This window comes from Pseudophryne corroboree, chromosome 7 (genome assembly GCF_028390025.1).
Source record: "Pseudophryne corroboree isolate aPseCor3 chromosome 7, aPseCor3.hap2, whole genome shotgun sequence".
Lineage (NCBI taxonomy): Eukaryota > Metazoa > Chordata > Amphibia > Anura > Myobatrachidae > Pseudophryne > Pseudophryne corroboree.
The window spans coordinates 448,892,162-448,907,773 of NC_086450.1; the positions used below are offsets into that span (position 1 = coordinate 448,892,162).

Genomic DNA, 15,612 nt, shown 5'->3' on the forward strand with positions numbered 1-15,612 from the left:
CCCTGCACAGAAACAATATAACACACCCAAATCTAACTCTCTCTGCAAATGTTATATTTGCCCCCCCCCCCCCCCCCCCTTGCAGTGCACATGGGGGGTCATTCCGAGTTGTTCGCTCGTTGCCGTTTTTTGCAATGGAGCGATTAAGGCGAAAATGCGCATGCGCGTGGTGCGCAGTACGCATGCGCTAAGTATTTTAGCTCAAAACGTAGTAGATTTAATCACGTCCGAACTAAGAATTTCCATCTTTGAAGTGATCGTAGTGTGATTGACAGGAAACGAAACGGGCTTAGCTGATCGCAGTGTAGGAGTAAGTCTCGAGCTACTCAGAAACTGCTAAGAATTTTCTATTCGCAATTCTGCTAATCTTTCGTTCGCAATTCTGCTAAGCTAAGATACACTCCCAGAGGGCGGCGGCCTAGCGTGTGCAATACTGCTAAAATCTGCTAGCGAACGAACAACTCTGAATGACCCCCATGGTTTTGCCCAACTGCTAACAAGGAGAGCTTTGCTGAAGCCCGGTAGACATCTGGGTTCCCAGTGCATGGGGGAGACACCGGACCCCAGATAAGTAATAGACCATAATAATATTTAATTTGTAGTACAGCAAACGAAACTGTATTGGGATGAGCTACTCTCTAAATTTGGTTCCATTCATGTGTATGACAAAAGCAAGAGACGATTAAATGAAATAGAATTTATTTACAAAATGTTCTGAACAATCTAGAATATTTCTTTCCCATTGTGAGTAAGCAGATTTCACATTTCTTGCACAAAGAGAGACAACTGTGGATTTGGCATTCACTACAGACTCGCTGTTGTACATTCGCTCCTGTTCCTAAGTGATTATATTATTTTCTCCACAACCGCTAAACCACTCGGTTACTGTTTCTTTCTCTTGTATGTACATGGTTTTTTTTTATTCTAGATACACTATAAATCCATTCTTAAACAGCTAAGATTTAATCCGTATTATCTGCAATTTTGCAAGAAACATTGAAGGCGTTAGTAATATACTGATTTGTTACTGATTTTGTCTAAATGTGCTTCCTTTTACCAAGACAAATCTGTAGAAATCCAGTAGAATTATTGCATTTTGCAAATACATACATTTTAGTCTGCGATCTTTACATACGATAATCTAGGACCTTTTATAGCAGAAACATTATTGCAAAAGTTCTTTTTTTCTCTCTCTGAGAATAACAATAGATTTAATTCTGCAATAATCTTTAATCAAAAAGACTTCATTAGAGCAGAGGAGAATGGAGGATCTAGAGATATATTTTATCACTGGCTCCACGAGCTGTCCGTCAGAGGCAGGGGTAGGCGGGACTATGGCTCCATGGCGAGGTTATCAACTCCAACTTTCTGTGTGTATTTTTTCTGTGGAAACCAGGAACAGACAGAATATTTTTACCTCAGATAATGGTTTCTGGTAAACGGTTGCAGCATGCTAAATGGTTGCATCATGGTGTCAATGCGCACCATTATGGCATAATGACAATGACAGATGTTTTGCTCTGAATAATTAACCCTCGTGGACCCATTTCAGACGCTGAAATACATATATAGGAGACCAATCTATGCAAACTGCAAAAGACTTAGTACCAGCTGGTGTTTTAAAAAATAAGAATTTACTTACCGATAATTCTATTTCTCGGAGTCCGTAGTGGATGCTGGGGTTCCTGAAAGGACCATGGGGAATAGCGGCTCCGCAGGAGACAGGGCACAAAAAGTAAAGCTTTCCGATCAGGTGGTGTGCACTGGCTCCTCCCCCTATGACCCTCCTCCAGACTCCAGTTAGGTACTGTGCCCGGACGAGCGTACACAATAAGGGAGGAATTTTGAATCCCGGGTAAGACTCATACCAGCCACACCAATCACACTGTACAACCTGTGATCTGAACCCAGTTAACAGTATGATAACAGCGGAGCCTCTGAAAAGATGGCTCACAACAACAATAACCCGATTTAGTTAGCAATAACTATGTACAAGTATTGCAGATAATCCGCACTTGGGATGGGCGCCCAGCATCCACTACGGACTCCGAGAAATAGAATTATCGGTAAGTAAATTCTTATTTTCTCTATCGTCCTTGTGGATGCTGGGGTTCCTGAAAGGACCATGGGGATTATACCAAAGCTCCCAAACGGGCGGGAGAGTGCGGATGACTCTGCAGCACCGAATGAGAGAACTCCAGGTCCTCTTTTGCCAGGGTATCAAATTTGTAGAATTTTACAAACGTGTTCTCCCCCGACCACGTAGCTGCTCGGCAAAGTTGTAATGCCGAGACCCCTCGGGCAGCCGCCCAAGATGAGCCCACCTTCCTTGTGGAATGGGCCTTAACAGATTTAGACTGTGGCAGGCCTGCCACAGAATGTGCAAGTTGAATTTTGCTACCAATCCCACGAGCAATCGACTGCTTAGAAGCAGAAGCACCCAGCATTGTTGGGTGCATACAGGATAAACAGCAAGTCAGATTTCCTGACTCCAGCCAACCTGGAAACTATATTTTCAGGGCCCTGATAACATCCAGCAACTTGGAGTCCTCCAAGTCCCTAGTAGCCGCAGGTACCACAATAAGCTGGTTCAGGTGAAACGCTGACACCACCTTAAGGAGAAACTGGGGACGAGTCCGCAGCTTTGCTCTGTCCGAATGGACAATCAGATATGGCTTTGTGAGATAAAGCCGCCAATTCTGACACTCGCCTGGCCGAGGCCAGGACCAACAGCATGGTCATTTTCCATGTGAGATATATCAAATCCACAGATTTGAGTTGTTTAAACCAATGTGATTTTTTAGGAATCCCAAAACTACGTTGAGATCGCCCAGTGCCACTGGAGACATCAAAGGGGCTGTATATGCAGTACTCCCTTAACAACTTCTGGACTTCAGGAACTGAAGCCAATTTCTTTCTGGAAGAAAATCAACAGGCCGAAATTTGAACCTTAATGGACCCAATTTGAGACCCATAGACACTCCTGTTTGCAGGAAATGTAGAAATTAACCTAGTTGAAATTCTTCCGTGGAGCCTTCCTGGACTCACACCCTGGCACATATTTTCACCTAAGTGGTGATAATGTTGTGCGGTCACCTCCTTCCTGGCTCTGACCAGGGTAGGGATGACCTCTTCCGGAATGCCTCTTTCCCTTAGGATCCGGCGTTCACCCGCCTTGGCGTCAACGCAGCTGCGGTAAGTCCCGGAACAGACACGGTTCTTGCCGAATCAAGACCCTTCTTAGTATCTCTTTAAGTTCCGGGAACCAAGTCCTTCTTGGCCAAACCGGAGCCACGAGTATAGTTCTTACTCCTCTCCTTCCTATCATTTTCAATACATTGGGTATGAAAAGCAGAGGATGGAACACATACACCGACTGGTACACCGACGGTGTTACCAGAGCGTCCCAGCTATTGCCTGAGTGTCTCTTGACCTGGCGCTTCAGGTGGGACGCCATCATAACCACCTTTGGTCTTTCCCAACGGTTTACAATCATGTGGAAACTTCCAGATTAAGTTTCCACTTTTCCGGGTGGAATTCATTTATGCTGAGGAAATCTTCCCAGTTGCCCACTCCCGGAATGAACACTGCTGACAGTGTTATCACATGATTTTCCGCCCAGCGAAGAATCCTTGCTGTCATTGCCCTCCTGCTTCTTGTGTCGCCCCGTCTGATAACGTGGGCGACCGCCATGATGATGTCCTACTGGATCAGCACCGGTTGACTTTGAAGCAGGAGTCTTCCTAGGCTCAGAGCATTGTAAATTGCCCTTAGCTCCAGTATATTCATGTGGAGAGAAGTCTCCAGACTTGACCACACTTCCTTGGAAATTTTTTCCCTGTGTGACTACTCCCCAGCCTCTCAGGCTGGTATCCGTGGTCCCCAGAACACAGTCCTGAATGCTGAGTGTGCTGCCCTCTAAAAGATGAGCACTCTGCAGCCCCCACAGAAGAGACACCCTTGTCCTTGGAGACAGGATTATCCGCTGATGCATCTGAAAATGCGATCCGGACCATTCGTCTAGCAAATCCCCTGAGATCTGCCGAATGGAATCGCTTCGTAAGAAGCCACCATTTTTCCCAGGACTCCTGTGCATTGATGCACTGATACTTGGCCTGGTTTTAGGAGGTTTCTGACTAGGTCGAATAACTCCTTGGCTTTTTCCTCCCGGAGGAACACCTTTTTCTGGACTATGCCCAGAATCATTCCTAGGAACAGCAGACGTATCGTCGGAAAACAGCTGCGATTCTTGGAATATTTAGAATCCAGTCGTGCTGTCGTAGAACTACTTTAGATAGTGCTCTTCCGACCTCCAACTGTTCTCTGGAACTTGCCCTTTTCAGGATATCGTCCAAGTAAGGGATAATTTAGATGCCTTTTTTCTTTGAAGAAACATCTTTTCGGCCATTACCTTGGTAAAAGGCCCGGGGTGCCGTGGATAATTCAAACGGCATCGTCTGAAACTGATATTGACAGTTCTGTACCACGAACCAGAGGTACCCTTGTTGAGAAGGGCAAATTTGGACATGGAGGTAATCCTTGATGTCCAGGGACACCATATAGTCCCCTTTTTTCCGGTTCGCTATCACTGCTCTGAGTGACTCCATCTCGATTTGAACCTTTTATGTAAGTGTTCAAAGATTTCAGTTTAGACTATGTCTCACCAAGCCGTCTGGCGTCAGTACCACAATATAGTGTGGAAAAATAATACCCTTTTCCTTGTTGTAGGAGGGGTACTTTGATTATCACCTGCTGGATATACAGCTTGTGAATTGTTTCCAATGCTGCCTCCCTGTCGGAGGGAGCCGTTGGTAAAGCAGACTTCAGAAACCTGCGAGGAGAAGATGTCTCGACTCTCCAATCTGTACCCCTGGGATAATACTTGTACTATCTAGGGGTCAACCTGCGAGTGATCCCACTGCGCGCTGAGACTCTTGAGACTACCCCCCCACCTTGAGTCCGCTTGCATGGCCCCAGCGTCATGCTGAGGACTTGGCAGACGCGGTGGAGGGCTTCTTTTCCTGGGAAGGGGCTGCCTGCTGCAGTCTACTTCCCTTACCTCTATGTCTGGGCAGATATGACTGGCCTTTTGCCTGCATGCCCTCATGGGAAAGGAAGGATTGAGGCTGAAAAGACGGTGTCTTTTTCAGCTGAGATGTAACTTGGGGTAAAAAGGTTGGATTTCCCAGCTGTTGCCGTGGTCCCCAGGTCCGATGGACCGACCCCAACTAACTCCTTCCCTTTATACGGCAATACTTCCATGTGCCGTATGGGATCTGTATCACCTGACCACTGTCGTGTCCATGACATCTTCTGGGTGATATGGACAACGTACTTATCTTGATGCCAGAGAGCAAATATCCCTCTGTGCATCTCACGTACATATATATAGAATGCATCCTATTAAATGCTCTATATGAATAAAATATTTTCAGTCAGGGAATCCGACCAAGCCAACCCAGCACTGCATCTCCAGGCTGATGGCGATCGCTGGTCGCAGTATAACCACCGTATGTGTGTATATACTTTTTAGGATATCTTTCCAGCTTCCTATCAGCTGGCTCCTTGAGGGCGGCCGTATCTGGAGACGGTAACGCCACTTGATAAGCGTGTGAGCGCCTTATCACCCTAAGGGGTGTTTCCCAACGCGCCCTAATTTCTGGCGGGAAAGGGTATAACGCCAATATTTGCTATCGGGGTAACCCCACGCATCATCACACACTTCATTTTATTTTATCTGATTCAGGAAAAACTACAGGTAGTTTTTTCACTCCCACATAATACCCTTTTTTGTGGTACTTGTAGTATCAGAAATATGCAACACCTCCTTCATTGCCCTTAACGTGTGGCCCTAATGAGAAATACGTTTGTTTATTCACCGTCGACACTGGATTCAGTGTCCGTGTCTGTGTCTGTGTCGACCGACTGAGGTAAATGGGCGTTTTTAACGCCCCTGACGGTGTTTCTGAGACGCCTGGACCGGTACTAATAGTTTGTCGGCCGTCTCACGTCGTCAACCGACCTTGCAGCGTGTTGACATTCTCACGTAATTCCCTAAATAAGCCATCCATTCCGGTGTCGACTCCCTAGAGAGTGACATCACCATTACAGGCAATTTCTCCGCCTCCTCACCAACATCGTCCTCATACATGTCGACACACACGTACCGACATACAGCACACACACCGGGAATGCTCTGACAGAGGACAGGACCCACACTAGCCCTTTGGGGAGACAGAGGGAGAGTTTGCCAGCACACACCAAAACGCTATAATTATATAGGGACAACCTTATATAAGTGTTTTCCCTTATAGCATCTTTATATATATCTCAATATCGCCAAAATCAGTGCCCCCCCTCTCTGTTTTAACCCTGTTTCTGTAGTGCAGTGCAGGGGAGAGCCTGGGAGCCTTCTCTCCAGGCTTTCTGTGAGAGAAAATGGCGCTGTGTGCTGAGGAGATAGGCCCCGCCCCTTTTTCGGCGGGCTCGTCTCCCGCTATTTAGTGAATCTTGGCAGGGGTTAAATATCTCCATATAGCCTCTGGGGGCAATATGTGAGGTATTTTTCGCCAAAAAAGGTTTTCATTTGCCTCCCAGGGCGCCCCCCTCCCAGCGCCCTGCACCCTCAGTGACTGCCGTGTGAAGTGTGCTGAGAGGAAAATGGCGCACAGCTGCAGTGCTGTGCGCTACCTTTAGAAGACTGCAGGAGTCTTCAGCCGCCGATTCTGGACCTCTTCTTACTTCAGCATCTGCAAGGGGGCCGGCGGCGCGGCTCCGGTGACCATCCAGGCTGTACCTGTGATCGTCCCTCTGGAGCTGATGTCCAGTAGCCAAGAAGCCAATCCATCCTGCACGCAGGTGAGTTCACTCCTTCTCCCCTAAGTCCCTCGTTGCAGTGATCCTGTTGCCAGCAGGACTCACTGTAAAATAAAAAACCTAAGCTAAACTTTCTCTAAGCAGCTCTTTAGGAGAGCCACCTAGATTGCACCCTTCTCGGCCGGGCACAAAAATCTAACGGGAGTCTGGAGGAGGGTCATAGGGGGAGGAGCCAGTGCACACCACCTGATCGGAAAGCTTTACTTTTTGTGCCCTGTCTCCTGCGGAGCCGCTATTCCCCATGGTCCTTTCAGGAACCCCAGCATCCACAAGGACGATAGAGAAATGGAAGTTTGATCGCTAGTGATGCTGTGTGTGAACGCGTTTCACGTGATGGCAGGAAGTCTCTGAATAAACAGAACACAACCACACGAAAGAATGAAACACCAGCGGGTATTGCACCGCTGGAAACAGCGGTTACTAATAGCATCTCCGTTCACATACAATGTACTAGTTTTAAAATAAAACCCATGAAACGCGTTATCATGACAGCAGTGTGTACAAGGACTAAAAAAGGGTGTTCTACACTTCATGCGTTTATTTTATTTTATGGTTACACATGCTACGGTTCTGCATAGACCTTGGCCTGACAGCAGAATGGCTGAATCATTACGCCCAACATGTGGGTGGCTGTAATGGATGACATCTGGGATCAGTTCCCCCAGTCATTAGGGCCTGTGCGGTTGGGAGATGACGGCAAACACAGACTCCCACTCTCTTACCAACATCTCCAATAATAAGCCTATACAAACATATACATATAGGATCATTATTGAGCACTGGGGTTGTTTTGCGGCCAGACGTTGTACCACCGTGGCAGTTACCCTCATGTTGCCACGGTTGTGGTCAATGTTAGTGATGTCACTGGTTCAAAAGCTGCATTCTCCTAAACATTGCACACAAAATGGCTGTAATTAAGGGGCAGATGTATTAAGCGCCTGGATAAGTGATAAAGCAGTGATAAGTGGAAGGTGATAACGCACCAGCCAATCAGCTCCTAACTGTAAATTTACATATTGGAGCTGATTGGCTGGTGCGTTATCACCTTGCACTTATCACTGCTTTATCACTTCTCCAGGCTTAATACATCTGCCCCTTAATTATAAGCAAGTTTCCATTAGATTATTTTAAAGTTTAGTAACTATCAGTATTTAGCCGTTACTTTTCATGCAAAGGCATACACAAGCCTCGCAGCGTGGGCAGGTATACACTGAGCTTCAGGTGACAGCCATTCCTGGTCCTTTAAACGGTGAAGTACTGTACCTTAATTACTTTATGAGCTAATAACGTTATCTATTTTTGTTGACAAGAGATTCATTTTCTAAACCAGAGATTACATAGGTGTCTCCTGTTATCTTTCCAAGATTAGCGTTATGGAAAGGCAACTAAATATACAACGCGCATTAATGTATTGAGAATTACCTTGATAACAGTTAAGTTACATTGTGTCATTAGTTAGATATATGTAGGGAACACTCGATGGGACAGATACTTATCAACACACTCTCAAGGAAACAGGAAGTCTGATGTGTATAGGAAAAATGTTTCCCCCTGATCACAAGGGGATTTCCTTTTTTTCTCTTTTGTCCTAGAGGATGCTGGGGACTCCGTAAGGACCATGGGGTATAGATGGGCTCCGCAGGAGACATGGGCACTATAAAGAACTTTAGATGGGTGTGCACTGGCTCCTCCCTCTATGGCCCTCCTCCAGACCTCAGTTAGATCCTGTGTCCAGAGGAGAATGGGTGCACTGCAGGGGAGCTCTACTGAGTTTCTCTGAAAAAGAATTTTGTTAGGTTTTTTATTTTCAGGGAGCACTGCTGGCAACAGGCTCCCTGCATCGTGGGACTGAGGAGAGAGAAGCAGACCTACTTAAATGATAGGCTCTGCTTCTTAGGCTACTGGACACCATTAGCTCCAGAGGGTCGGAACACAGGTCTCTCCTCGCTGTTCGTCCCGGAGCCGCGCCGCCGTCCTCCTCACAGAGCCGGAAGATAGAGCCGGGTGAGTATAAGAAGAAAGAAGACTTCAAAGGCGGCAGAAGCACACAACACACACAGCGGGCACTGAAGGGTGCAGGGCGCAGGGGGGGGCGCCCTGGGCAGCAATAATAAACCTCTAGGGACTGGCTAACATATATATAGGCTGCAGAGGCAGTATATATTAAATAATCCCCCGCCAGTTTTGGAAATTTGAGCGGGACTGAAGGCTGCCGCTGAGGGGGCGGAGCTTGATCCTCCAGCACTAACCAGCGCCATTTTCTCCACAGCACACTGCAGAGAAGCTGGCTCCCCGGACTCTCCCCTGCTGAACACGGTGACAGAGGGCAAAAAAGAGGGGGGGGGGGGGCACTTTTAATTGGCGCAGTGATTGTATATATATATATTTATATAAAAGCGCTGTTTTATCTGGGAATTTTGTTTCCGGTGTCAGTTGGCGCTGGGTGTGTGCTGGCATACTCTCTCACACTCTCTCTCTCTCTCTCTCTCTCTCTCCAAAGGGCCTTATTGGGGAACTGTCTCCATATAGATATATCCCTGAGTGTGTGGAAGTGTCGGTACGTGTGTGTCGGCATATCTGAAGCGGAAGGCTCATCTAAGGAGGAGGTGGAGCAGATTGTGGTATCTCCGTCGGCAACGCCGACACCTGATTGGTTGGATATGTTGAATGTTTTAAATGCAAATGTGTCTTTATTACAAAGCGTCCAGGGATAGAACAGGGAGTCAATCCATGGCTTTGACTGTCACAGGGCCCTTCAGGGTCTCAGAAACGTCCCCTGTCCCAAGTAGCAGACACTGATACCGACACGGATTCTGACTCCAGTGTCGACGACGGTGATGTGAGGTTACACCCAAGGGTGGCCAAAAGTATTCATTATATAATTATTGCAATAAAGGATGTTTTACATATCACAGATGACCCCTCTGTCCCTGACAAGAGGGTACACATCAAAAAGATACAAGAAGAAAGATAGCAGCGCTGACTGAATTGATATGTATAATAAATAATATGAAGGATTGAGTGATAGATAAAATTAAACAATTTAATAAATCATTATAAAAAATATTAACAACGGCCTTTAAATAAAAAATGGATAAGTAACCATATCTTTAAAAACAATTCATAAGGGTCAACAATTGACTGCCTAACACATAAGCATCCGTTCCTAATGTAGAACCTTGAACTATTAGCAGATGGAGACAGACTGACAGCGCAGTCACACCGATGCACTTTACCCAATAACCGCTAGAGGTGTAGTCCCTTAGGAAACGTCACTGAAGTTGTAGCTTCCAATCAGTCAAATTCGGGATCCTCATTTATTACGGTGTCCTCTTTATGAAGATGGGGTGAATGGTGCTCCTTAATCGGGAATTGATGTCTCAGTTAATCAGCAGATGGCAAAAGTCCAGTGTTTGGTCCGGATAATGTGTGGCAGTCAAATATAGAGTTGAAATTGACCCAGATAGCCTCCTCCTAACGCGTTTCACTGCTAGGCACTGCAGCTTTTTCAAAGGCCTTTGGGTCAATTTCAACTCTATATTTGACTGCCACACATTATCCGGACCAAACACTGGACTTTTGCCATCTGCTGATTAACTGAGACATCAATTCCCGATTAAGGAGCACCATTCACCCCATCTTCATAAAGAGGACACCGTAATAAATGAGGATCCCGAATTTGACTGATTGGAAGCTACAACTTCAGTGACGTTTCCTAAGGGACTACACCTCTAGCGGTTATTGGGTAAAGTGCATCGGTGTGACTGCGCTGTCAGTCTGTCTCCATCTGCTAATAGTTCAAGGTTCTACATTAGGAACGGATGCTTATGTGTTAGGCAGTCAATTGTTGACCCTTATGAATTGTTTTTAAAGATATGGTTACTTATCCATTTTTTATTTAAAGGCCGTTGTTAATATTTTTTATAATGATTTATTAAATTGTTTAATTTTATCTATCACTCAATCCTTCATATTATTTATTATACATATCAATTCAGTCAGCGCTGCTATCTTTCTTCTTGTATCTTTTTGATGTGTGGTTGGGGTGTAACTAACCCCAAATTATCGTAGCAGCAGCATTAGAAACACAGCACCAGCTAGCGCCCGATCCTCCATTCATTTGGTAAGAGGGTACACATGTTTAAGGAAAAGAAAGCTGAGGTAACCTTTCCCCCATCTCATGAGCTGAACGCGTTATTTGAAAAGGCTTGGGAAACTCCAGACAAGAAACTGCAGATTCCCAAAAGAATTCTTATGGCGTATCCTTTCCCTGCGCAGGACAGGTTACGGTGGGAATCCTCGCCCAGGGTGGACAAGGCGTTAACACGCTTGTCCAAAAAGGTGGCGCTACCGTCTCCAGACACGGCAGCCCTCAAGGATCCTGCTGATCGCAGACAGGAAACTACCTTAAAATCAATTTATACACATACGGGTGCCTTGCTCAGACCGGCAATAGCGTCGGCTTGGGTTTGTAGCGCTGTTGCGGCTTGGACGGATAATTTGTCAGCTGACATTGATACCCTGGATAGGGATACCATTTTATTGACCTTAGGTCACATTAAAGACGCAGTCTTATATATGAGAGACGCTCAGAGAGACGTTGGGCTGCTAGGTTCGAGAGCCAATGCCATGGCGATTTCTGCTAGGCGAGCCCTGTGGACCCGCCAATGGACGGGTGATGCCGACTCAAAGAAGCATATGGAAGTTTTGCCTTACAAAGGTGAGGATTTATTTGGGGAAGGTCTCGCAGACCTGGTTTCCACAGCTACCGCGGGTAAATCTGCTTTTTTACCTTATGTTTCCCCACAGGAAAAGAAAACGCCGCAATATCAGATGCAGTCCTTTCAGTCGCATAAGTCCAGAAGAGGTCGGGGCTCTTCCTTCCTCGCCAGAGGTAAGGGTAGAGTGAAAAGACTGCCTGCTACGGCTAGTTCCCAGGAGCAGAAGTCCTCCCCGGCTTCTACTAAATCCACCGCATGACGCTGGGGCTCCACTGAGGGAGTCTGCGCCGGTGGGGGCACGTCTTCGACTCTTCAGCCACGTCTGGGTTCAGTCAGACGTGGATCCTTGGGCAATGGAAATTGTATCCCAGGGTTACAAGCTGGAATTCGAAGACGTGCCTCCTCGCCGGTTTTTCAAATCGGCTTTACCGGCTTCTTCCCCAGACAGGGAGATAGTGTTAGCTGCGATTCAAAAACTGTGTCAACAACAAGTGGTTGTCGAGGTTCCCCTAGTTCAACAGGGGAAGGGGTACTACTCAACCCTATTTGTGGTTCCGAAACCGGATGGTTCGGTCAGACCCATTCTAAATTTAAAATCCCTGAACCTGTACTTAAAAAAGTTCAAATTCAAGATGGAATCGCTCAGGGCGGTTATCTCCGGCTTGGAGGTGGGGGGATTTTATGGTGTCTCTAGACATAAAGGATGCATACCTTCATGTTCCCATATATCCCCCTCATCAGGCGTACCTGAGATTCGCTGTAAAGGATTGTCATTACCTGTTGACTGGTTGCGTATATTCCAGGTTATACGGCGTGGATGGTGTGGGCTGGTATGAATCTTGCCCTTAGATTTACAAAAATCCTTTCCTCGTACTGTCCGTCTCCTCTGGGCACAGTTCCCTAACTGAGGTCTGGAGGAGGGGCATAGAGGGAGGAGCCAGTGCACATCCATCTAAAGTTCTTTATAGTGCCCATGTCTCCTGCGGAGCCCGTCTACACCCCATGGTCCTTACGGAGTCCCCAGCATCCTCTACGGACTAGGAGAAAAAGATTTACCCGTAGGTTTAAAATCTCTCTTTTTTTTTTTTTTTTGCAGCATATATATGTTTCATGATTGTTCGGTTGAAATAACTCAGATTGTAGGTTTAGTGGGGACCTTGTTTAGGTTTTTCTTCTATTATGGGGTCATTTTATTGGCCCAGTTGTTCGCAAGAAAAGGATGTTTTTGCCTGTGAGAATTTTTTTGTTTTTGCTTTGTTCGAAACAACTAGCTGTCCTGTTACCGGTGCCATCTCAGGATGGTCATAATGTATGAATATATAATTTTAAAAAAATGTTATTTTCCTTTGAATAATCTTTTGTTTTAAATAATTTTAATATTTTTTGTTTTTGAAAAAAAATTTTAATGTCTGAATGTATACTTATCCATCGCTAAATATGTTGCACCCGCATTATATATCTGTCTGCCTCTCTTGACAAAGGTCTCTACTATGGTGACTAAAACAATGCGATTTACTGTTGAATAAAACCTTTTTGAGAAGATTTTGTTTTGGAAGAGACCCTCTCTGTTGTGTTGGCTTGGGCAGAGCGGGCCCTGACCGGTGTGGTGCATTAGGCAAGATTTTAGCTGGTGCCTCTTAAATTGCAGCCAGTCCCCCAATAGAACACTAGCACCTGTATGTCATAGGTCCATCGGCCGCTCTGGGGAGAGGAGTCTTGCATTACCTTATTGACGGGGGAATCACAGTCGCAACAGCAGCAACAGAAACATCGGATCAGAACCAGGACAATCAGCAGCAGTATCAGCCCTGTAGGGAGGTAAGAGACAGGTTTATATACAGACTCGGTTATGCTGGTCCGTACCACCATCAAGTAAGAACTGTGGTCAGATTGCCCAAACACACGCACGGCAGGACAAATTGGACAGAACCAGTCTTTTAGGCACAAACTGTATCAAAGAGGAATTTATAGCAAACAGCGTAAAGCGGGAAAATCTAGTCAGGGATCCCCGTCTCTGGTGGTACAAGATCGTGTCGTATATACCGCTGTCTATATTACATGTCAGGTGTTGGCCTTGGCTGCAGGACCCAAGTAGAGCAATGCGCTTAGAGAGTGGTTTAACCCATAACACCGTTCTTTTCATCCCGATAATCAGAATAGTTTTAGCTGCAGGTTTGACATTTTAACTTTAAATTACAACCATACAATTACTAGTCTCAGCATGGAGTGGGGCCCATACTTGTGTAAGTAGACCAAGGCAATCTATCCCGGCAATAAAGAAGCGCCTGAATCCAGGCCAGGACAGCTTGCTGAAATGTGCTGTCGATTGCAGGGACCCTTTAACAGAGGAAGGGGCCCGTGTGCACCTCCGGGTAGGCCCCCTCCTCTGCACGGCGCAGTAGTCTCCGGCAATGTGCCAGAGTCTACTGTGCCCCCGCCATGTTCCTGAGACCAAATGACTATTGTACATGTGCGGCGGCCATTTTGGCTGCGATTTGTGCCGCAAGATAAGCACCTGACGCTGGACTCCGGAAAGGTGAGTATTAAAATATAGGTGCAGTGTGGGCCCCCTCCTGGACCCAGGAGCCCGGGTGCACCGCACACGTTGCACCCATTATAGAAACGTCAATGATCAGTTGCTAATTGCCTTCCAGCCAGGCGCTTCCTCATTGGTCCAAAAGATGGATATCACTTGGTACTAGATCAGGGCTGTAGGGACGGATGGCCCAGTACCTCCCAATGGTAGCACCTTGAACGTCTGTCGTGCTGTTATCAAGGGCAGTGCACCAAACCTGTGACATGACGTTATCACCGTACACCTGGGCAAGTTGGCGATGATTTCAGCTGCTGATGTGCCCTTTAGATGCAGAAATCTGATCATACTACGCACCTCAATGTGTGACCATATGTCCGCCATCTTACACCTGATGATGGGATAGGAGGACTGATATGAGGAAAAGTCTATGCAAAACAATTTGGACAATAACGATCATCATTCAGATCGTTCATTGGGGGTCATTCCGAGTTGATCGCTCGCTAGCAGTTTTTAGCAGCCATGCAAACGCTATGCCGCCTCCCACTGGGAGTGTATTTTAGCATAGCAGAAGTGCAAACGAAAGGATCGCAGAGCGGCTACAAAGTTTTTTTGTGTAGTTTCAGAGTAGCTCAATATCTACTCAGCGCTTGCGATCACTTCAGACTGTTCAGTTCCTGTTTTGACGTCACAAACACGCCCTGCGTTCGCCGAGCCACGCCTGCCTGTTTCCTGGCATGCCTGCATTTTTCCGAACACTCCCTGAAAACGGTCAGTTAACACCCAGAAACGCCAACTTCATGTCAATCACTCTGCGGCAACCAGTGCGACTGAAATGCTTCGCTAGACCCTGTGCAAAACAACATAGTTGTGCACGTGCGCATTGCGCCGCATACGCATGCGCAGAACTGCCATTAGCCTGATCGCTGCGCTGCGAACAAATGCAGCTAGCGATCAACTCGGAATGACCCCCATTGTCCGAATTGCTGACGTCACCCAGTGTGTAGGGCGCTTCAGGTGTACTGTAACAAGGAAAGACCACAGCAGATGTCGCTGACATCTGCCGTGGTCTCTCCATTTCTGACTGCAAGAGCAGCCCCTATGCAAGTTGGATTCGCCAAGCTCTAGCAGCTAATGCCAGGGGCGTATCTACTGTTTGGCGAGGGTGGCATTCGCCAGGGGCGCCGGCCAAAAGGGGGTGCCACCCGGCTGTGCCACCCGCGGACGCTGCTGTTGGTGATCAAAGCTCAGTGATGCTCTCTCTCTCAGAAGCATCAGCACTGGCTGAGGGGAGGGGGCAGCAGCGAGCACTGCCTAACAATTTGAGAGGGGGCATCCACTGGGAGAAGGGCAATCACAGATGAGGGGGGCACCCGTGGCCAAATTTGTCAAAGGTCCTTGCAGCATGTACACAACTACACACACACACTACAGGCTGTCTGATGCTGCACCTACTTCACTACTGCCTGTCTATATACAGTA

General features: G+C 46.8%; 1 protein-coding gene across 1 annotated transcript in view; it reads right to left on the reverse strand.

Moving 5' to 3' along the window:
• Nucleotides 1-682: 682 nt before the first annotated feature.
• Nucleotides 683-15,612, reverse strand: part of SMIM22 (small integral membrane protein 22) — a 55,436-nt gene continuing 40,506 nt past the window's right edge. Inside the window, exons 3-4 of the mRNA XM_063932449.1 lie at nucleotides 13,323-13,405; nucleotides 683-1,383 (exon numbers count right to left, since the gene is read on the reverse strand). Of these exons, the coding sequence (XP_063788519.1) occupies nucleotides 1,333-1,383; nucleotides 13,323-13,405 (134 nt within the window). The 3' untranslated portion in view covers nucleotides 683-1,332. The remainder of the gene's footprint in view (nucleotides 1,384-13,322; nucleotides 13,406-15,612) is intronic.